Source organism: Enhydra lutris, unplaced genomic scaffold, assembly GCF_002288905.1.
Source record: "Enhydra lutris kenyoni isolate GAN:26980312 unplaced genomic scaffold, ASM228890v2 scaffoldscaffold54, whole genome shotgun sequence".
Lineage (NCBI taxonomy): Eukaryota > Metazoa > Chordata > Mammalia > Carnivora > Mustelidae > Enhydra > Enhydra lutris.
The window spans coordinates 13,177,450-13,200,082 of record NW_019154138.1 but is presented as its reverse complement, the minus strand read 5'-3'; the positions used below and the strand labels follow the sequence as shown (position 1 = coordinate 13,200,082).

At 40.0% G+C, this 22,633-nt stretch overlaps 1 protein-coding gene across 1 annotated transcript in view; it reads left to right on the top strand.

The window, feature by feature from the left end:
* LOC111157364 (cadherin 8) overlaps positions 1–22,633 on the top strand; it is a 448,629-nt gene that overhangs the window by 234,137 nt on the left and 191,859 nt on the right. The window contains exon 8 of the mRNA XM_022518712.1: positions 9,377–9,513. Within this exon, the coding sequence (XP_022374420.1) occupies positions 9,377–9,513 (137 nt within the window). The remainder of the gene's footprint in view (positions 1–9,376; positions 9,514–22,633) is intronic.

The window sequence follows — 22,633 nt, the reverse complement described above, 5'->3', positions numbered from 1 at the left end:
ACTAAATCTTAACCGCAGGCATGTTCCTATGGTCCAGACATTTTTCTTTTAACTTCACACTATCTCTATTTTATTCTTAATGTAGCCTCATCAACTTTGAATATCCTTTCATATAGACAAAAGTCTGTATGTTAAAGGATGTTCCTCACTCTTCAATTTCCCCTGAGAAGAGGAAGAGTCTGGGAGCCATTTGTAAGGGCATTTCTTTAATATTCCTCCATCTCCCTTACTTCCCACATCCAAATAATCACTATGTCTTGTTTATTTTACTTTCTAGACTCCAACACCATCATCTGTAATGTGAGCACTCATGAAAGTCCCATCTGCCCGCCACCAGCCCCTTGATATCCACACAGGTGCCAGGCTAATCTCTAACCCACTTAGAGCTGTGCTGTCCACTAGATTAGACACTAGTCACATGTGGATCTTTGAATAGAGATAAAATTCATTTAAATTAAACAAAATACAAATTTCAGTTGCTCTGTTCTACTAGCTAGACTTCAAGGGCTAAACAGCTACATGTAGCAAGTGGTTACTACATTGGTAACTGTACTGTGGTATATATATATATTAACCACATTGGCTCCTGTATGTAGAACAAATATGTAGAGCATGTTTCTACATCACAGAAAGATCTATGAAATTCAGCTGTGGTTTAAATCATATGACTTTCCTGCTATATTTCTTCAAATGGCTCCCCATTTCCTACAGGTGAAAAAAATCCCTCCACTCAGTTTCTAAGGCTCTTTCTTTGTGTTGTATCCCCTGATGTCCTTCCCCTGTCAAAACTTCAACCACACCATCCTTTGTTAAGGTCTTTAAGCACAGAGAACATATTCCTAACTCAGAGCTTTTCATATTTTCTCCTGCTTTTGATATGAATAATTTGTAATATTTTATGTATCCCTTTTTATCTTCATCACTGTAAGCTTTGAAAAGACTTATTTATTTTCATTGTCTTTCTTCACCTATAGACTTCATCTATATGACATTAGCCCAAGGCCATATCTGTCTTGGCACCTAACATCATGCCTTGCACATAAGAAATACTCAATAAGGAGTGAATGAAGGTAGAAAGTTAAGAGCTGAGATGGAAGGGAAAGATGGGAAAGAAATGATAGAATGCTCATCTGTCAGACCTGAGCTCTCCCCACACTAGTATAGTCCTTTAATTTTTATGCTTTTCTAAATAAACTCTCAAGATTTTCGACATGCTTTTTTTTTTTTCCTTCCTGCCGGGGATGCTGTCCTTACCTGTTCTACTTGGAAAACATCTGCTCATTCTCATTCTTCCTGTCCTCAAACAGATGCTACATCCTCTTGGTGTCATCTCTGTCCCCCCTCACTCTTTCCCAGGCACATTCGGGCTTACTCACTGCAATGTGAGCATTACTTCATTACAGAGCCTGCCACTTTTCACTGTAAACAGTGAGGTCACACCAATGAGTCCAAAGAAGAGTCTTTATTCAAATGTTTAGCATCTCACTTGCCTAAAAGAAGCAACCACAAAAACCTTATTGAAATTGAAAGAAATAATAAAAATTTTATATTTAATCCCTTCACAGTGTGCAAGACTACATTCAGTTTTTCCCCCATATTTTTGCTATCATATCATATTTAGAATTTTCATTTAGGAATGATTATTTTGATGATTCAGAAAATTAGAATTTCTCCAAAGATATTATGTAAATATTGAAGAATTAATCATGAATCAAATTTTATGTGAGATTTACACTAAAGAATTATTTTGTTGTTCTTTTGGTTCTTTGGCTGCAGAATGTTACACACGATATTGTCGCTTTAGGTCTTTATTTTTTCAAGATATTAATGAAACAAATGACAAAACAAAATTCATGCTTGGAAAATGGAACCTCATTAAAACCGACAGATTGGGGCGCCTGGGTGGCTCAGTGGGTTAAAGCCTCTACCTTCGTCTTGGGTCATGATCTCAAGGTCCTGGGATTGAGCCCCACATTGGGCTCTCTGCTCAGCGGGGAGCCTGCTTCCCTTCCTCTCTCTCTGCCTGCCTCTCTGCCTACTTGTGATCCTCATCTGTCAAATAAATAAAATCTTTTTTTAAAAAATGACAGATTTAGAATCTGAGCTTTCTATATTTGACCCTAAATAAAGTAAAAGGTACCTGAGCATGATTATGTTGGGTGAATCTGCTTCACTCTTTAGGTGAAAACAGCAAGTTGAAATATGGTAACATTCTGTCTCTCTCCATATGAACACCAAACACCAGAATCTTTGAAATATTTTGTTGTTGTTTAAAAATACCTAGATATTTGGCAGAGTGTCTTCTAGAAATAATGATAAAGACTCAATGTAAAACCACTTTTAAAAACCATGAGGAAATTTAGAGCACATTATCTAATTTGGGATTCACCTTAACCTTTAAAAGAAGGCGATTCTATTGTTCTCATTTTTAGGTGAAGAAACTGAGGGTTGGCTGTATAAAGTGGCTTCACAGAGAAGTTAGGAATAGAAGGGCCATTCCCTGGGAAAATCATCAGGTGTTTCACAAATATTACAGTGGAGAGAGTATAGTCCACGATAACTTTTTCTTAGGAAACCTGTTATCAGTTTATCTTTATCTGATGGCTGAAGTCTTCAGTGTAGCTGTTCGTGTATACTCCCCGGTTTATCCTACACAGTTTCCTCCTGTTGTCCCGAAGCCACTGGCCATGAAAATGGAAGACTCCCTGATTTTGGGATGTTTGTTCTAAAAATCCTTAAAATATTCCTTCTTTTTTTCTTTTTAAGACTTTATTTATTTATTTGTCAGTGAGAAAGACAGAGAGAGAGAGCATAAGCTGGGCGAGAGGCACAGGGAGAATCAGGCTTCCTGCTGAGCAAGGAGCCTGATGCGGGACTCAGTCCCAGGACCCTGGGATCATGACCTGAGCCGAAGGCAGACCCTTAACCAACTGAGCCACTCAGGCATCCCCTTAAAATGTTCTTGACATTGTTACAGACCAAGAAGCAGTAATCGAACAGGGGACAGAGGGTCTCAGTATGTAGTGTTGGGGGTGGGATTGGGAAGAGAGGTAGGAGATGTGTTGAATATGTGTGAATAATACTTGAATATGGACAAAAAAATACAAACACACACTGGGACTTTGTGCCAATACCAGTATTAGTAGAAATATAAATATGGAATATATTATAGAAATTATAATTATAATTCTATATTATATAGAAATTATAGAAATATATAGAAATTATAGAAAATATAATTATATAAATATAAGAAATTATAAATATAGAAATGTAAATAGTTGAGCTGTTGTTAATTAAAGAAACCGATAACTCAACTAAAAATGGTTATTTAATATCCGTGGAGCTGCAATGCAGAATAGGGTGCCATTTTTCAACCCAGGGATATCCATGGTCCATTTTGAGCTCTTCTTAGTCACTGCACCAGTGATATCTTCTTGTATTTACTTCTGAACTCTGCAGGCTACTCTTATTTGGGTCAACTGTGACATCAGTTTGTGTTCATGGTCAGAATACTGTAGATTAAATGAGTTTCCAAACAAGGCGCTGTGCATCTAGGTAGGAATTTTCTTGCACCTGTAGCCTTAATTTCACAAAGTAAGATGATGAAGTTTTTATCATTTACTTTTAAGACCTACTCCTGTAGGTTAGTGAAACAGTAATACTGAAGCAAACCAGGGAATTTGTTGGAATAAAAGGAGAAAGTTTAAATGGGGCTTCTAAAACATACTCATTGTACTAGATGGAGAATGTCTATTTCCAAAATTTCCATCATTAGGATTGATGTTAACATGACCCTAGGAGCCCATTTTCTCACATGCCACTTCCCACTGTGTTAATAAGAAGTTCCTTCTTAATCTGGCAGGAAGATGAGTCTCCAAAGTGTATTCTTTTTTTCTCAAAACGAGATCTTTTGTCTAACACACTTTAAGTGATTCTGCAAAGAAACAGCAAATCCAAAACATGCAAATTTTAAAGAAATTAGAATGAAGACTTCAATACCAGAGGTACGGATCCTGTGACTTTGAAGACATAAATTAGAAAGTTTTGAATTTTTCAATAGATAGAATATGAACCAAAATAGTTCTTTCTCAGTTTTTTATTCTTTTCCTATCCCCATTATTCTTTTCCCTTGTATTTCTTTAGCACCATATTTCACTCTTAGTAAAATCCACGCTTGATAAGTATTTGTGCATCCTTCCTACAATCCATTGTTGAGTAACTGCTATGCAAAACCCAACCAATGTGCTACTATGATACAGGAATCAAAAATATCTCCTTGTCCTGAAAGAGTGAAAGTCTGGCAGATGTGTACCTAGAGAAAATGGAAGGAATATCCTTAAGGAGAGGAATGACTCAGACCACATACAGAAGGTTCCCCATGGATGAGCCGAGGGCTGTAAAACCAAGGACAGCCTTTGATTTCATCAGCTCAGAGTCTTTGCTCCGTGGAAGTACATAGAGTAGGAGATATTTTGAAAGAGGCAAAGACAAGTATCAATAAAGCTTACAGAGGGTTCTGGGATATCTCTCTAGCGTCACGTGTGAATTTCTGCCTTTCCTAAGTCTACTAAAGGATGTGAGTGATAGTCCTTATTTGTATATTTCCATTTCTAGAAATTTGTGTCTGCAGTTAATGCTCAGCTTAAAGGAGTCTCTTACAGATTGAAGAATTGACTCACCATTTATTTTATTACTCATTTATTCATTTGCCTAATGTGAGACATGTATCAATTTACTGTAAAGCATCACTCTCTGAAGAAGATATCTTCTCCTATTTAGAGAGGAGCCTATGAGATTATGAATAGTTACCTAATTTCAATGAGATTCCACCAGTGAGAGCCTAATGAAGGTTCTCTGGTTTCTCTGATTATGCTTCTTCCACTTTATGTGCTGCTACTCAGACAGACACAGGGAATCCCAGGAAAAAGAGAGGCTTATGGATCTACTTCCCAGGTATCTAGCCCAAAAAATGACATTCTGTGACTTTACGTAGGACACTGGATTCTAAAATCTTAGTTGTTACTCCAGGTTTGCTTTCTTAACCCATTCTATTTTTTTTTTAATTATTTTCTATTAATTGACTTAAGGAAAGAGCCTATATTAGTTCCTTATTTAAGTATTTATTGTTGCTGATGTTACTATATCACACAGTGTTATGAGTGACTGAGAGGAGAGGGGAGACTTTGGGGTTGCTGCAGTGGATGGTGGGAGCTTAGAGGACCAGAGGAGAGCAAGCTGAATTTTTGCAGCTAAAGATGAAATGGTGTGGCTCTGGAATGTGTGCGTGTGGTGGGGAGGTGGGGCGAAGCAAACATCTTCTGAGAACATTCCTGAACATAGTATGCTTTCAATTTTTTTTTCTAATGGAATCTTAAGCTATGTAACCAATTTTCAAATTGTTAAAAATGTAATTAATTTTAACTGTGGTTAAAAAAAGATCACATTTGGGGCACCTGGGTGGCTCAGTCAGTAAAGCGTCTGCCTTCGGCTCGGGTCGTGATCCTGGGGTACTGGGATTGAGCCCCATATGGGCTCCCTGCTCAGTGGGGATACTGCTTTCCCCTCTCCAGCTCCCCTGTGCTTGTGTTCCCTCTCTCACTATCTCTCTGTCATAAATAAATAAAACTTTAAAAAAAGATCACATGTTATTTAATATTAACAAACGATTGAATATGTCCAGGAAATCTTTGAACCTGCAGTGGTGAGTTCATGAGACAGAGAAAAGTTTGTGGAAAAATAAACACCTAAAATAATGATGCCAGAGATGCCGACATCCTGCCCCCACTTGCTCTCTCTTCTCAGCTTTATTTTTAATCACTTAAGCTGGCATCTTCTATGTGTTTGCTTCTACTGCTAGGAGAACTCAGCTCTACTTACTGAGGAAGAAGAGAACCAAGGAGTGAAAGGGATGCTACGTTGGACCTGAGAAAGGGATAGGGAGTCATCAGGAGAAACGATGTTATCATGTCCACATAAGTAATGATACAGTACAGATTTTTAAATATAGATTTATTGAGCACTTATTATGTGTCAGGCCCTGACACAAAAGTGCTTTATATGCATTATTCATTAAAGCCTCACAAAACCTATTATAATTTCCATTTTACAGATTAAGTAACAAAGGCACAGACAGACTAAGCATAACTAAGTCACTAAGACTTAGCATGACTAAGTCACTAAGATTTAGCATGACTAAGTCACAACTTTGTAAGTGATAAGGTCAAAACATGAACTCAGACAGTCAGACTAGAACCCAGGTTCTTTATGAGGAGATTATGAATTTCTGTGGAGCCAATAGCAGAGGACTTTCCTGGTAGCCTGAGAATAAACAGCTGGAAACCCAGGCCATGCCCTTAAGCAACAGAGCAGAAAAGAGTTTGCTAGAAAGTAAAGATGGATTAGAAAATGTATCAGGACATGTTGGGCATGTGGGTGGCTCATGGGTGGTTAAGTGTCTGCCTTTGGCTTAGGTCATGATCTCAGGATCCTGGGATCCAGCCCCCATCAGGCTCCCTGCTCAGTGGGAACTCTGCTTCTCTCTCTCCCTCTGCTCCTTCCCACTCCCCACTCATGCTGTCTCTCTTCTCAAATAAATAAATACATAAAATCTTTATTTAAAAAAAACTTATCAGGAGGTCTATAAAGAAGATGGGAAATGGAGGCTTCTTATTCCCTGGCTTTCCGGAGAGGTCTAATTCCTTATCTTATTTAATAAATCATATTTCCTTTGATCTATTTCACTATATGAAAGTATATATAATGACACATATATAATAAATAGATATTTAATATAGATTATATTAAGGCATTGCACATACGTGTATATAATATAGGCATCTATAATATGTTGAAGGCAATTGTATATTAAAATAAGAAAAATAATCACAATTTTGAGTTCACAAAATTGAGTACATAGATGGCATTCGATGATGTCACTATCACACAAATGATGTGAGAGCCCTTGATCCCTGATACTTAGTGGTCTGCACACACTTGTGTTGACAAAGCATGCCACACTTAGTATCTCATCCAGTCCTCACAACAATCCTACTATCTAATAGTAATATCATTCTTATTTTTAAAAAGATTTTATTTATTTGAGAGAGAGAGAGAGTGAGAGAGGGCACAAGCAGGAGGAGGGGAAGAGGGAAAAGCAGACTCCCTGCTGAGTGGGGAACCCAACGTAGGACTCAATCCCAGGACCCTGAGATCATGACCTGAGCTTAAGTCAGATGCTTAACCCACTGAGCCACCCAAGCCCTCTATCATCCCTATTTTATATGTGAATAAGGTCAGCCCTTCCTGTTGCTAGCTGGTGTACACATAGACTTCAGAGGGAATCAAACACGAATATTCATCCTGGTTCTGGTATGTACTAGTTAGGTTACTTAAAATGTCCTCTAAGGGTTTTATTTTTCTTTTCTTTGTTCCATAAGAAACCAAAGAGAAGAGACAGAAGAAGGAAGAGGCATCTAGCACTGTGCTTGGCCCACATTTGGTGTTGAGTGCATGCTTGTTGATGATGTTGAATCAGGATTTCTGGGATGTTTAGCAATTCTTGGGAGCCTTTATCATAAAGTCTGCTAGACATTAAAATGTCTGAAATGTCTACAGAGATAGCAAGGGGCTTCTTGAAATAGTTGAGGTAGACTTTAAACTGAATTTCAACAAAGTCATTTCTCCCCCATCAAGTTCCTCCCGTTGTGTAATCTCGTAGTGTTGTGACATTCTTACCTGTGATCTTACCAAAGGGCTGTATTTATAGCCTATTTTATAAATTCTTATGACTCACTCCATACAGTCTGTCATGAACTGGAACTTTAAAAAATGAGAAAAATATCTCCGCCTCTGTTAGAGCGATGAAATTTAAATGACGCCCAAATGTTTTTTCTAGTTTTTTGCTATTTATAAACTGTTAAGAAAGGGGCCTTCTCTATCACCTTCCAAGTGGAAAGATTATTAAAGTTTTGTGTCATCCAATATGGTGATTATGCTGAGTGTGATGATGATAATGATAAACACATCTCTAGCAATTTTAGAACATATCTTAGAGACTGATTTATGCTTTATTCTTAGTCTGCAACCATAGCTGACCAGTAAAAAAAAATTGAGGTTCAGTGAATATATCCCCAAAACAGCAATACATAAATAACAGATAGGATGACTATCTTCTCATTGTATCCTCATCGGCCGAGAGCGGAAAGAGATCCTGTGTGTCCTCCTTTTTTAATAAAGCCATTAATCCCATCATGAGGGACGCACCTTCATGGCCTCATCTTAAAGTAATTACTCCCAAAGACCTCATTTCCAAATACTATTATATTGGGAGTTAGGATTTTAACCCATGAATTTTGTGGCTACCCAAACATTCCGTTCACAGCACTCTTCCTTCATTCTATAAGAAACTAAAGAGAGGAGGACAGAAAAAAGAAGCAGCATCTAGCACTATGCTTGGTCCCTGATAAATGGTCCCTGTTTCCATTCTATCCTGTTTTAGTGGATCTCACTACTTATGGGCCAATTTTTCTAAATATGCCTTCAGTTTCTTAAGACACTTACCTTATTGGTTTCAGCATTCCATAACCAAAACACAGATCTTGATGTATAAAGAGAATAGCAATAAATGTTGTGAAAAAAAAATAATTACTGTGTTATATTGATGCCTAGTGTTTCTTAATGATATCTTATCTGAAAGAGTGTTCTCAAAAGAGGAACGACTAACCTGAGCATTTAAAATTGTTAATTTCATAGACTCTAGTGTTGTAAAGTTGCTAAAATACCCATTCCGACGTTTAAAAATTGTTACTAGAGAACCAGCAACCATCTTATTTCTAGGACAGAAACTAACAGGAATCGTCAATATGTACTTTCCTTAACATGAAAACAAGATATTCAGCAGCAACAATAACAACACATACATGTTGTCTAGCCAAATACGTGCTTAACAGAAACACACATTTCCTTTGAACTGTCGTAAATAACATGCTGCCTAGCACCGTCCTGCTTTGGGTTTAAGTTTATTGTTTTATGTGATATTTTGTGGCAACTGCTAATTATCATAAGACGTCCAATAAACGTGATGGATTGTCCAATTAACTCTTCATCAGCATCCGTTTTTGAAGATGCTACCTATTGAAACTGATGGCAGTTTATGACCTCCGTGTTGCATATGTAGCTAATTACTCCTTGGACAATAATTATTAAGTTTCTTGTGCCTCATTCAGTCATTTTATTTTACAAATTATGATGCCACCGAGTTTCCCAATCCATTTGACTTCACAACTATGACTCTCCAAGGATTACTAAAGGTCTGCTGTAGAATATATGGATCATATAAACATTGAAGTAGATTACAGATGTGTCTGTTTTGTAGGTTTTCCATCGACCGGCACACTGACCTGGAGAGACAATTCAACATTAATGCAGATGATGGAAAGATAACGCTGGCCACACCACTTGACAGAGAATTAAGCGTATGGCACAACATAACAATCATTGCTACCGAAATTAGTAAGTGCCTGGGTTTAATTTCTTCCTTGTCTGACTGGGTTCAGTTTATGCCTAGGGATCCCATGGTTGATGTGATCCCTGTTTCCATCAGATATTTTGGCATTAGAACTTATTTTATTGCTCCCAAGGAGTCTTTGAATCAATTATCTCAAAAAGAAATAACTTGCCCGGTGGTAAATTACCAAGGATTGCAATATATGTGGGAAGGAAACATTCTTATATCCAAATACCCTTATATCACATATCCATTATTCAGCCATTAAAGATAATGTTTTCCACATTAAAATAGGAGGAAAGATTTAGTATGAAAGGTTAGGTTAAAAAAAAATACAACTCAAGAATTCTTGACTATAATTTAAGTAAATGGGCCAAACATAAATATTACATATAATACAGAAACTACTGTTCGTATATGTAGACCACATCCATCCTATTCACATATGCAGACACAAAACATAGAAGGAAACTTCTTACTGTCAATACACATTATTTTGGATAAATGAAATTATAGATGATTTTTTGTTTCATTTTTAGAATTTAGTGTAGTTTACACAGTAACCAAGACTAAAACTGTAACTTTAGTATAATTGTTTTCATAAAATACAGGTGAAAATGTAAGCCTTTTTTTTTTTAAGAGGATTTTGCAGGATTGTTGAAATAACATATGTTTGTCTTTCAATTTTCAGTGAGCACAGTTGCTTTGATTACACTAATGGGCACTACTATTGAGTCTCTAAACCAGTAGCTATGTGGTGGAATTTGGTGCTACACCATCTTTGAGAATTTGCCCTCTGCCTCACCAATTTTTGTTATACAAAAACATGCCAAAGGAATGTAAGACTCATTTTATTTCCAAACAAAATACATTTTTTTGGTGTTATCTGATGTCCTTCTTTCTGTAAAGGACCTGATAAGACCTTTACAGTTGACACAGGTTCAAGGGAGGCAATCAATTCTGAAAGGAGTTGGGAATCTAAATAAGGAAATAAAAATCAACATTAAGAAAAATTCATGGGTATACATACAGTATAGGGGGGGTAGATGACAATTATAGGATGTGGGACCTAAAATCTGCTCTATACACTCTCTAAAATCTGCTCTATGTTTTCACAGCTAATGTGAGAACACGGCAAACATCTCTGAGACACGTGATTAATCTGTGTGTAAGACAAGAATAAGCCATGCCTTTAGGAAGGGCACAGCTTTTCCTTGTTCTGAGATATGGGGGAAATGTCCTCCATGGAGCCCTATTAAAAAACAAAACAACCAAATGAAAATGTATAAAAAAGTGAAGATTTAAGATGAAGAGTATCTGTTTTTATATAGCAACCTTGAATGCAAGCAGAGAACATGCAGCACTCAGGTTAATAGGAAACTTCAACCCTACCCAATGGACGGTTCTGGAGAGAGGATGAACTTCGGAAACTCTGGTGTTTTTCTGGTTTAGGAGTAGTATTCCCTTCCCCAGTGTGTTTTTCTGGTCACAGTTTTTCCCTCATTAATAGCACGGGATAGACAAACTATACCACTTGGTATCTGGTTTATTACAAAGGTTAACTCGAGACATGGTACAGACATGAAATTTTTATAATTTACAATGTTGAAGCCACATTATTGCCTTAAGCCCCTGAGAAAAACTGTATACATTTAGATTGCTTTAGGGCTTTATAAAAATGCTCTAAAGGATCACAGCTTTCTTTAAAGTACATAGGCAGTAATTACTTTTTAAAGAACCTCCTCATATTGAATACAGCCTAGTTGAGTTATCCTTAATCTGCGATACTTTTTTTTTATGAGATGGATGCCTTTACTTAATATTCATCAAGGAGGTCCTAATTATAAGGATCTATGGTACTCCATTCTAAGGAATAAAAATAAATGAATGTGCAGAGCAGGTGGCTAAGAAACATTTCAGGGACAATACAGAAACAAAAGACTCATTTGTAAGGAATCACAGACAAGTAAGGAGGCAGACACAAAAGCAGATGCTCCAAGGTAATGAGCTGTTAACTCTCGGGTGACAGGGTACCAACCCAAGTCTGTGGAGACATTCATTTGCTCATTCACTCAATAATTATTTATTGAGTCTGTACTACTTGCCAAGCACTCTTCCAGTGACTGGGGATATAGCAGTGAGCAAAAGAGACAAATCCCTGTTCCTCTTGGAGTTTTCCTTCTTGGGGCTCCTGGAAGCACCTGCGTATGAAAGGGTAAGTTGAAATCTGCTAGATATCTATAAAGAAAGACAGGGGTTAGGAAGAAGGTGATGTGTGCTGGGAATTCCAAGCAGTTCTGTGTTGATGGTATGGAAAAGTACGGTGATGGAATGCCTCCCATGAACACGGGATTTTACTTATTTATTTATTTATTTATTTATTTATTTATTTATTTATTTTTAAGGATTTTATTTATTTGTTTGACAGACAGAGATCACAAGTAGGCAGAGAGGCAGGCAGCGAGAGAGAGGGGGAAGCAGGCTCCCCGCTGAGCAGAGATCCCGATATGGGGCTCTATCCCAGGACCCTGAGATCATGATCCGAGCTGAAGGCAGAAGCTTAACCCATTGAGCCACCCAGGCGCCCCGCAGGATTATATTTAAAAATGAATCATGATACACATGAAAAAAATAAGCCTTTATATGTACCCGTAAAATAATTACATAAGATCATTTTTAAAGTGGTAGAGATTATTATTATTGATGAATACAGTGTAATCAAATTATAAAAATATATCAAAACTTAGACCAGATAAAATTTTCTTCATAACTTGAGATAAATCACTCAAATATGTCCCAGATTAAGCTTTACAGTTGGTTCTATGTAGGCAATAAATACAGAATGGCTCTGCCCGCATAAAGACTATTGGCTTGTCTGTGAACATTTTATTTTATTTATTTATTTTTTAAGACTTTATTTATTTATTTGACAGACTGAGATCACAAGTAGGCAGAGAGGCAGGCAGAGAGAGGGAGGGAGAAGGAGGCTTGCCGCTGAGCAGAGAACCCGATGTGGGGCTTGATCCCAGGACCCTGGGATCATGACCTGAGTCGAAGGCAGAGGCTTTAACCCACTGAGCCACCCAGGCACCCCTGGAACTGTAAACTTAGATATCAGTCTGTTCTTCTTGGGATGTTAGCCTGTAACCTTCTTAGTACCAGCAAGAAAGAAAGTATATAAAAGAACTTTAAATTTTAGCTGTAAAATATCAGCTGAGGTGGGCATAAATTTAGGAACTTTAAAAGTACAATTAAGCCATTTTTTCCCCTAAATCATAAAAGGAAGTAGAAATAATAAGATCACAGAGAACATAAGAAAAATTGGAATTACATGAAAATGGCTGAGAATCGTGTTTGACTTGGTGTTATTATTTAGCCCATCGTGTAATGTTTATCTTCCAAAGCCACACACCATGTCTTGGGGAAAAAAAATATTAAAGGGAGATTTATTGTATTTGGGCAAGTTGAAGATTTAAAACCGCCCAGAACAACAGAACCCTATAGGGGTTCTAATAAAGATAAAGAAATATACATTCCAGAGAGAACAATTTAAAATTGTTCTCTCTGGAATGCCATCTCATCAGATAAAGATTTAAACAAATAAAGCTTTAAAAAATAAAAAGGATCTTAGGGACGTCCATCTGTTATCTCTTAATGAGAACGGAGATGTGGTCCTTCATCCTCCTGTGTCAGATTCCCTTAACCAAAGGCGGAGATGCTTCACTGTGTGTATTACACAAGTATTGTGGCGGTCATAGATCTAGCTTGCCATCACGATCAACAGGCTCATCTCATTACATGAGCTGGCAGTTAGATGTCCCTGTGCTAACAAGAGATGAGGCTTGTAGAGCAAGTCTCCACTAGTAACAATCCCATCATCTGCAACTTCAGTGCGCATTTGCTGCTGTTTACCACAGAGGTGAAGGGTTAAGGTAGGTTCAGCTGACAGTTAAACACTGAAAAAGTATTGTGTAAGCCCTACGATGCACCAAATTCTCCCAACACTCTGAGAAATTAGGTACTATTAATATAATTGACCCCTGAACAACACATGTTTGTTCTGCATGGGTCCACTTATTTGCAGAATTTATTTTTTCAGTAAATATATTTACCATACTGTAAATATATTTTCTATTCCATCTGATTTTCTTAATAACATTTTCTTTTCTCTAGCTTGCTTTATTATAAGACTGTGGTATATAATACATATAACATACAGAATGCCTGTTAAAAAACTACTGATGTCATCAGTAAAACTTTGGTCAGCAGTAGACTATTAATAGTTAAGCTTTTGGTCAGTCAAAAGTTATGCATAGATTTTCAACTGTACAGAGTCGGGGGGATTGTTGGTGCCCCTAACCACCCCCCCAACATTGTTTAAGAGTCTACCGTATGCCTTTTTCAGACAAGAAAACTCAACACAGCTAAATAACTTGGCCAAGGTTTCACAGAGAGCAAGGGCTGGTCGAGGGGGCAAGATGGGTAGGCATGCCATTGACCTGCTGATGACGTTGTTCTCTTCCATGGAAGAAACCTCTCTTATAGCTCTTTCCTTTCAAACTCCTGCTTAAATTGGGCCTCCTGGGCTGCCACATCATTTGCTGAAGCAAGTGAATGAAGTTGTTCCTTCACGCAAAGCAGAAGGCTGGTTGCCTGGACAGGGGTGTGGTGGGGGGAAGAACAGATATGCACTGACCACATCAGCCCCTGCTCTTCTAGCATCTCTAACCAAGGGTAGGAGGATAGCCTACTGCCCAAAGCAGAGCTCTGGGACTGTTCAGACTGGGATTCTTTAACTATTTTAGAGATCAGGAAAATGAGGACCAGAGAATAGAGGACACACAGTAGTACATTTTAGGGGATGGCAGTTTTCGGTGAAGATCACAGAGAACATGCCTTACACAGCTGACCTGGATCACCTCCAAGGAAGAGCCTTGGCATCAGGCCAAGACCTGCTGCATCAGAAACTCAAGGTGGCAGCTCAGGAGCCCACTTTCCTGAGCTCTCCCACATCCTCTCAACCCCCAGCAGGTCCCCCATCAGAAGTTCCTAAATATCTAACAATGCCTTGAAGGAAGACAGAAAAAGGGGCGGTTCTGTTGTTTGCTTTTGTCTTATTTGCTGTCCTTCCTGTGGTGATTAGGTGACATCTCCCTGAGCTGTGATGTGGCCTCAGGTCCATCAGATGACGCATAGGGTTCCTCTAGGTTGAACAGGGTGCTAAGACCCACCTACCAGAGCAGCGTGATTAGCAACACAGCTGTGGGGGACATAAAGGACACTGGGGAACCGTGGGGAAATCCATTTGCTTTGAATAGTCTTTGCAGGGGTTTTTCAGAGGCATTGAATGCCAATTTTAGAGCAGAGAAGCTGGGGATGTGAGGTGGTACGTGTGGAAACTGCTGACCCTGTGTGCTTGGGAGCCAGCTGCTGGCACAGACAGAAAGCACTACTATTGGCTACCTGAAGGTATTTTAAAGCAGGAAGCATATAATTGCCCATTAAATTAATCTCTTGGAGTTAGTGGTAATGCATTGCTCTGGCCCACTACGGTGGGCTGCACACAATATTGCAAATGAAGCTTTTCACTAATGATGACTAAATCTCCCCGGGAAAACACTAGTTTGATAGCCCTTAAGAAATGTTGGTTTTGTTTTTTGTTTTTTTTTTTTTCCCCTGGCATAAGGCCCAGTTGCCAGAGTAATTGCTTTGTCCAACCCAGGATACTTAGGAAAAATATATCTTTATAACTCATTGTTCAGAGAAATCTTGTGTCCTGGAGTTGGCCATGTCCGTTGGCCATATAACCTCTCGCAAATTATTTCTCCTCATTCGCTCTCAGTTTTCACATCTGTGGAATGGGAATCAAAATTATTCTGTAAAATCTTGGGTGTAATGAGAATTGAATTAAAAGTGATCGTACCAAACCTATTAGCTCAAAACGCATCTATAACCTCTAGAAACTGATAAATTGTTATTATTAATGCAGCCCTAATCCTTAATTTAAATATATACAATTTGGTTTATATTGTATGTTACTCCACCTCCTCTCACAACAACAAGATTGGTAATTGCAGTCTGTATGTCATTGCTGGGGCAGCTAAACATCTTCACTGCACCCACCAAAAGGATAGGTTTGTTCACTGCCCTTCCTTTTGTCCTTGGTTCAGGCACGGTAGACCGCCTGCTGGCTAAGGAAAGGCACTCACGATGAAGCAGGCACATTTTTGGAGAGCCTGCTTGGACTAAAGACTTCAAATTTTGTATCAAGATCGTTTTTAAAATGTTTAATCTCTTTCTCTGTTGCCTGTGGCATAATAGAGGCTAGAGTTTCATTAGGATCAATGCTGTTCCCTAGTGTAGGATGGAACGGAAGCAGATGAAGGGATGGCATTGTCCAGGTAGAGAACTCTCATAGAAGGGAAAGTGAGCTGGAAGGCTGAGGTGGACAGTGAAATTCAGGTGTCGGGGTGGCTAAGGGTCTCCCCAATAACGGGCCATAGCAATACGACCGAGAATATAGTCCGTCATCTCAGACAAGCATACAAGTGCTATAAGGTAGAGATCGGTATTGTTAACAGTAAGGTGATACTGAGGGATGTGGAAAATAAAATACGTGAAGGTCAAGGGGAAGGTACAGGTTCCTGGAAAAGGGGTCAGCATCCAGTTCCCAGTTCTCCAGAGGGAAGGATTGGAATCAGCATCATTCTGCACTCCAGGAAGTGCTGAGGCATGCCAGGATGAGTATCGTTGTGGGGGCCCGCACCAGCTTTACCACATCCTACATAGCTACTCCAGTTCTTTGCGTACTGACTTGGGAATTTCCCCTAATTCCACTGTGTTCTGCAACCATTCTATCAGTATCTTCCCGCAAGCTCTCCATTGTTTTCATCTCTCCCCATCTGTTGTTCTGATCTACTTTAGAAAAGCATGCCTATTGAGGCTGGAGATGCGGATTTTAACCAAGAACTTCTTTAGGATGTCACTGTGACTAAGAGCCCCTTAGCCCTGATGTAGAAAAAGACCGCAAGTGAGAGGCTTCTGTGCCTGTCTTGTCCTGGTCTCATTATAACCACCCACCCCAGAGCCTTAACAGTAATTGTAGACAAAGGACAGAAAGGAGGTAAGCAGCATCCTGGCCACTCAGTGCTGCTCTGAGGGTAGCAGGTAAGGTGGGGGGAGGGGAGATGGGTAAGGCCCTGGATACAGATATATACATGGATTTTAGAGATCAGATAGTAGTAGATTGATTAATCTTCAGGCTTTGGTTTTTCTGGGGACAGAGAAGTTACAGGGACTCAGGGGGAAAGTGTAGTTAGTTATCAGTCTGGAAGTCAAAGAGAACAAGGGAGAATTTTAGTCACCAGGCTTGAAAGCCCCACCTCTGTGATGGAATCATTACTTTTGTCACTTAACTCTGTGGGCAAGGTACTTACCTTCTCTCTGTGGTTCTATTCCCGTGTGTAAAATGGGGAACGCATTGGTGTACCCTCAGAGGTATAGGATGGCAATAAGTATATTTAAGTGGTAACATTGTGCTGAACAGTGTAAAATTGTTAATGGACACAGGACCGGTTCTGAATTCAGGTTCAGCTGCTTGCTGGTTTGAAGGCAAACTTGAGAGGGGTGCCTTGGTGGCTCAGTTGGTTAATCATCTGACTTGATTTTGGCTCAGGTCATGATCTCAGGGTTGTGAGATCAAGTCCTGTGTTGGGCTCCATGCTCCGCGTGGTGTCTGCTTGACATTCTCTCTCCCTCTGGCTTGTGTGCGTGCATGCGCTCTCTCTTTCTCTCTCAAATAAACAAATAAATATTTCAAAATAAAGGAAAAGATGGGAAGATGGTAGGCTAACGTTCTAAAGAACATCATCCCAGTCCAGGTGAAGCAGGAGGGTTGTTTTTTGTTTTGTTTTGTTTTTTAAAGATAGTATTTATTTGAGACAGCACAAGAGAGAGCATGAGAGAGAGCACAGGAGCAGGGGTGGGGGTGGTCAGAAGGAGAGGGACAAGCAGACTCCCTGCTGGGCAGGGAGCCCAACACACACTGGATCCCAGGACCTTGGGATCATGACCTGAACTGAAGTCAGATGCTTAACCCACTAAGCCAGCCAGCTACACCAAAGCGGGAGGGTTTTTTTGTTTTGTTTTGTTTTGTTGGTTTTTTTTTTAAGATTTTGTTTATTTATTTGAGAGAGAGAGAGGTGGGGGGGGAAGGGGAGAGAGATATTCTGTCCATTCCACACTGAGGGCAGAGCCAACCTGGGACTCAGTCTCACCATCCTGAGATCATGACTTGAGCCTAAACCAAGAGTCTCTGAAGCAAATGAGCCACCCAGGTGGCCCTGAAGCAGGTTTTTTTTTTTGTTTTTTGTTTTTTGTTTTTTAAGGGGAAGCCACGGGATATTGTGAGGGGAGCCCCGTGCAGAAACTGGTGCTCAGCGGTTAATCCTTTGTCCTTGCAAGGCTTCCAGATTCTGCCACTCTGCCGGTAATCAAGGCTCCCAGGTGTTTCTCAGTAAAGAACACCCCTGCATCGCGAGATACTCATGCTATTAAAGCAGTCCAGACTCCTCCCCCTGCACCAGCACTGAAAATTCCAGGGTGTGTGGAGTAGGCCAGTCTGTGGTTGCTGTTTTCATGTGCTGTCAGGCCTTATTGTCTGGAAAGTCCGGTCCTCTGTTCGTCACCGCCCCCGTCTGCACGATCTCAAGGGAAGCAGGTTAGTTTTGCTACTAACTATGGTGTTTAGGTCAGCAAGCAAGGAGTTAATAATCCTGAAGCAAGTTCACCTTTAAGACTGGTTGTTGTGCTGTTGTGTTGATAATAATGGCAATTCAATATTATTTTTTAACATCAAGTAAACATTACTTTTATCATATTGTATGATTCAAGAGGAGGTACCCAACAGGGCCTTGTCATCAGCAGAACCACCTAACTTCGTTCCAAGGATCTAACAAATTGTGAGTTTGTTCCGGAAGTTTCATCTTGAAATTATTTGGGGAATGTAATTTTCTATATGATACATACTGGGTAGAAGTGTCTTTCCTCGGTCAGCCCTAAGCATCCTGGCCAGGCTCTCAACTTGAAAAGTTCCCTAGTTCTAACCTGAAACTAAGGTCATGGGCACTGCTCACACTACTTTCACAGCAAGTAGTAATGGTTAGTTGAAGTTTTTTGATATTGTGTTTGTGTTATTTGAAGTTTGTTGTGGGACTTAAAGAGAATAATACAGATAAAGGACGTCAGACAGAGCCCAGCATATGGTAAGTAAGTAATCAGTAGCGTTGTCTTCCCTCTCTTGGGCTTTCCCCTTTCCTGTCCCTTCTTTTCTCTAACCTCCTCCAGACTAAACCTCAGGCTAAACCTGGTGCTTACCTATTCTCACATCCTTTGTCATCTCCTTTGTCATACAGCTAAACATTCTATTGGTCACTCATCTCCCCCCTCCATTTTTCCCAGCCACTTGGGCTTAGGGAGAAAGACCAAAGTGGTCATAGGAACACTGTGACTTGTATTGGTTTCCCTTTGTGGCATAATAAACCGTGTCTAAACTTAGCGGCTTAAAATAATAAGCATGCAGTTCTTCTGGTTTGAATTGGCTTTGCTAATCTTTCTGGTGGCTTGTCTGGGGGAGACCTTACCTATGTCAAGCAGGCTGGTTAGACCAGGTGCCACAGGGGGCCCAGCTGTTCTCCGTTCCACGTGTTTCTCATCCTCTGGTGGGCTAGCTCAGCTTCTCTACTGGAGTGCTCAGTGTGCAAGGAACAGCAGAAGACTGGTGAAGAAGCACTTTTCAAGTCTCTGTTTGCATCACATTTGCAGTTACCTCACTGGCCAAAACATGTCATATAACCGAAGAAAAGAGGTTCTTTTCTTCGGTTATATGGGGTGGGGGCGCCTGGGTGCCTCAGTTGGTTAAGCGTCTGACTCCTGATTTTGGCTGAGGTTATGATCCCAGAGTTGTGGAACTGAGCTTGCCCTGGGCATGGAGCCTGCTTAAGATTCTCTCTCTCCTTCTTGCTCTGCAAACCCCCGCTCCCCCACTAAATAAATTTAAAAAAAACTTGTGTTTAAAAAAAAAGAGGTTCAAGGAGTGGAGGAACAATAACCACCTCCTAATAGGAGGAGTTGAAAATATAGCCATTTTTTTCTCTCTCTTTTTAAAATTTAATTCATGGGGCGCCTGGGTGGCTCAGTGGGTTAAGCCTCCGCCTTCGGCTCAGGTCGTGATCTCAGGATCCTGGGATCGAGGCCCACATCGGGCTCTCTGCTCAGCAGGGAGCCTGCTTCCTCCTCTCTCTCTCTCTCTGCCTGCCTCTCTGCATACTTGGGGTCTCTGTCTGTCAAATAAATAAATAAAATCTTTAAAATAAATAAATAAATAAATATAAATAAATAAAATAAAATAAAATTTAATTCATGCCAGGATGTTGAATCTCCATATATGTGACCGAGAAGTGATGATTATTTCTAGCCTGCGCATAGACTCCCCTCTCTTTCTTCCAGAATCCTCAGTATACTACACATGAGTCCACATTCTTTGCTCCAAAGCCCTACCTATCTGGGAGAAAGGATTCGACACAGTATCTCTGGTAGTCATCAACTGGTTAACTGTGGGTTTGTTTTTTTTGTTTGTTTGGTTTTGGGGGGGGGGTTAGAATTTGAACTGTAAACCTATTGGTGCTCTTACAATGCTAACAAGAGCTTCTGTGTAAGTGTTAATAAGCATTAACTGTTACTATTTCTATCTCCTGATAACCAAACTGAGTCAGGTTTCTTTGTTGTTACGTTCTCGCAGATCCATGCTCTTTTCCTTCAAATGACAGGTTAAGCTTATACATAACCACTTGTTTGCATATGGCTTTGAGAACACCTTCTGAAAGGAGAAATAAGTGAAGTCCTTGTTCCCATGAAACAATTTATTACTGCTTTATTATTGGTCACTGTTTTATCCTGGGAGCCTAGCCTAGTACTTGGTGCTCCCAGTAAATATTTGTTAAATTCATGAATGAGTAAAGGAAATGATGTATTAATACCACTGGAGAGTACCCTGATGAGTTCTGACTCCAAATGCATACTATTAATTGAGGCGTGAAAAGGATCTTTGCTTTAATCTACACCACTCAGCTCTGTGTTAAAAGTCTCAGGCAGACAGGGGCGCCTGGGTGGCTCAGTGGGTTAAACCTCTGCTTTCGGCTCAGGTCATGATCCCGGAGTCCTGGGATCGAGCCCCGCATCGGGCTCTCTGCTTAGGGAGCCTGCGTCCTCCTCTCTCTCTCTCTCTCTCTCTCTGCCTGCCTCTCTGCCTACTTGTGATCTCTGTCTGTCAAATAAATAAAATCTTTAAAAAAAAAAAAAAGTCTCAGGCAGACAGACATACATGCACTATGGCTTTCTGGATTTTCTGAAGTCCTGCTTTTCCTCAGTGACTGAAGCTGAGACATAAAGGGCAAGAAGAATTGTGCTCTCCTTGTATGAAAATTGTGGGCCATTGACTGTTCAGAGGGATGGATTCCCATAGAATATTAATTAATCTTAGGAGTCAGAAACCATGAGAAAGGTGCTGGCAGAGGGGAGCCCCGAGTCCCTTCTCATTCTCCAAGGAGCCAGGCTTCTAAGAAACTTTATTTCTCTTTCCTTCTGAGCCTTAAGGCAAGCCCTGAATAATGCCAGCCTATACTTCATTACCCAGCAAGCCCGTTTATCACTTAATCTGATCTGTATTGAACAACTGGAAGCAGGTTACAAAGCAGCAAAGCCAAGAATGAAAATGCAGTGCATTTTCTGATTACAGGAATCCCTAATCCAAAGCTTAGAAACCAGGTCTAAAAATAGGCACCGGTTCTGTCTTTATACACCCTCACCCACCTCGCATTTCGGTGCCAGGTCAGGTGACCCTTGAGTCAGATGGTAGACATTAAAGCTATGGCCCCTTGCTTCCATCTCATTATGGGTGGCAAGGCATTGGTTACGCTCTACCCTTACTTAACGCTGGTGATGCTTTCTGGTTCCTGGAGTCTCTGTGATACAAGGATCCACCTCCCCTGTCACCGAAGGCCAGAGGTTATGCTGTTTTGCACTAGGATGGGTTGCATCTACTCCTTTTATGACTGCCCATTTTATCTACCCACAAACTCCAATCACCAAATACCAAAAAAAAACTAACATCCTTTTAGCATCAGATTTGGGCCGGGCATTGAGTTGAGTGGTTCACAAGCACTGTTTTGTTGGAGCCCTGCTGAACCCCACTGAAGAATGGAGAGGAAATCCTCTGAGATGTGTAATGATCACTCCGTGCCTACATAGCTAGAATTCAGAAAGACAGTCTTCCCAAACATAAGGCTTTCATATTCTCCTATCAGTATGACTTTTTGTAAAGTTTCAAAAATGAAGAAATACCCAAATAGCTAGGGTTCAACTTATTTTAGCAAGTACTCCATGTGCACCTACCATGTTAAGAATTGGGCACTTGGAATACAGTAAGACATGACTCCTTTCTCTTTGAGCCTTAATAGTGCGTCCCTAAAGTGAAGAGCTTTTCCCTCAGGCATGCATTTGAAACTCAAACATATAATTTCCTGAAAAGCGTGTAACTGGGAGCAGGGTGAGACTTCTCCATTGGACAGGGAAGACCATGTTCTCCGGGAGGATTCCTTGCAGAAGGTAAATTTTCATCAGGAGCATGAGTAACCGTAGGCTTTTTGTCAGCCTTCACAAATAAAGTACATCTTGATCAAGCAGAGGAGAGTTGAGAATATCTTCTGGTGATGAGAGAAATCAAGAGGGAGAAGAAGATACTGTTGGAAAATTAAGTGAAGCAAATTATGGTTGGCTTCTGATGACAGAGCAAGGAAATTATCTTACTCTGTTTCCGAGGGGCCCATCATACACATTATAATACCAAAATAAGGAAAACCTAGGGCACAGAATACGAAGATTCAGATTTAGGAGAATAGGTTATTGGAATGGAGAGTCTGAGATGTGGAGAGTGGAGGGGGCAGAATGTGGCTAGGATGGTGTTTTTGTTTTTTGTTTTTTATTTTTTTTTATTTATTTGACAGAGAGAGATCACAAGTAGACGGAGAGGCAGGCAGAGAGAGAGAGGGAAGCAGGCTTCTTGCTGAG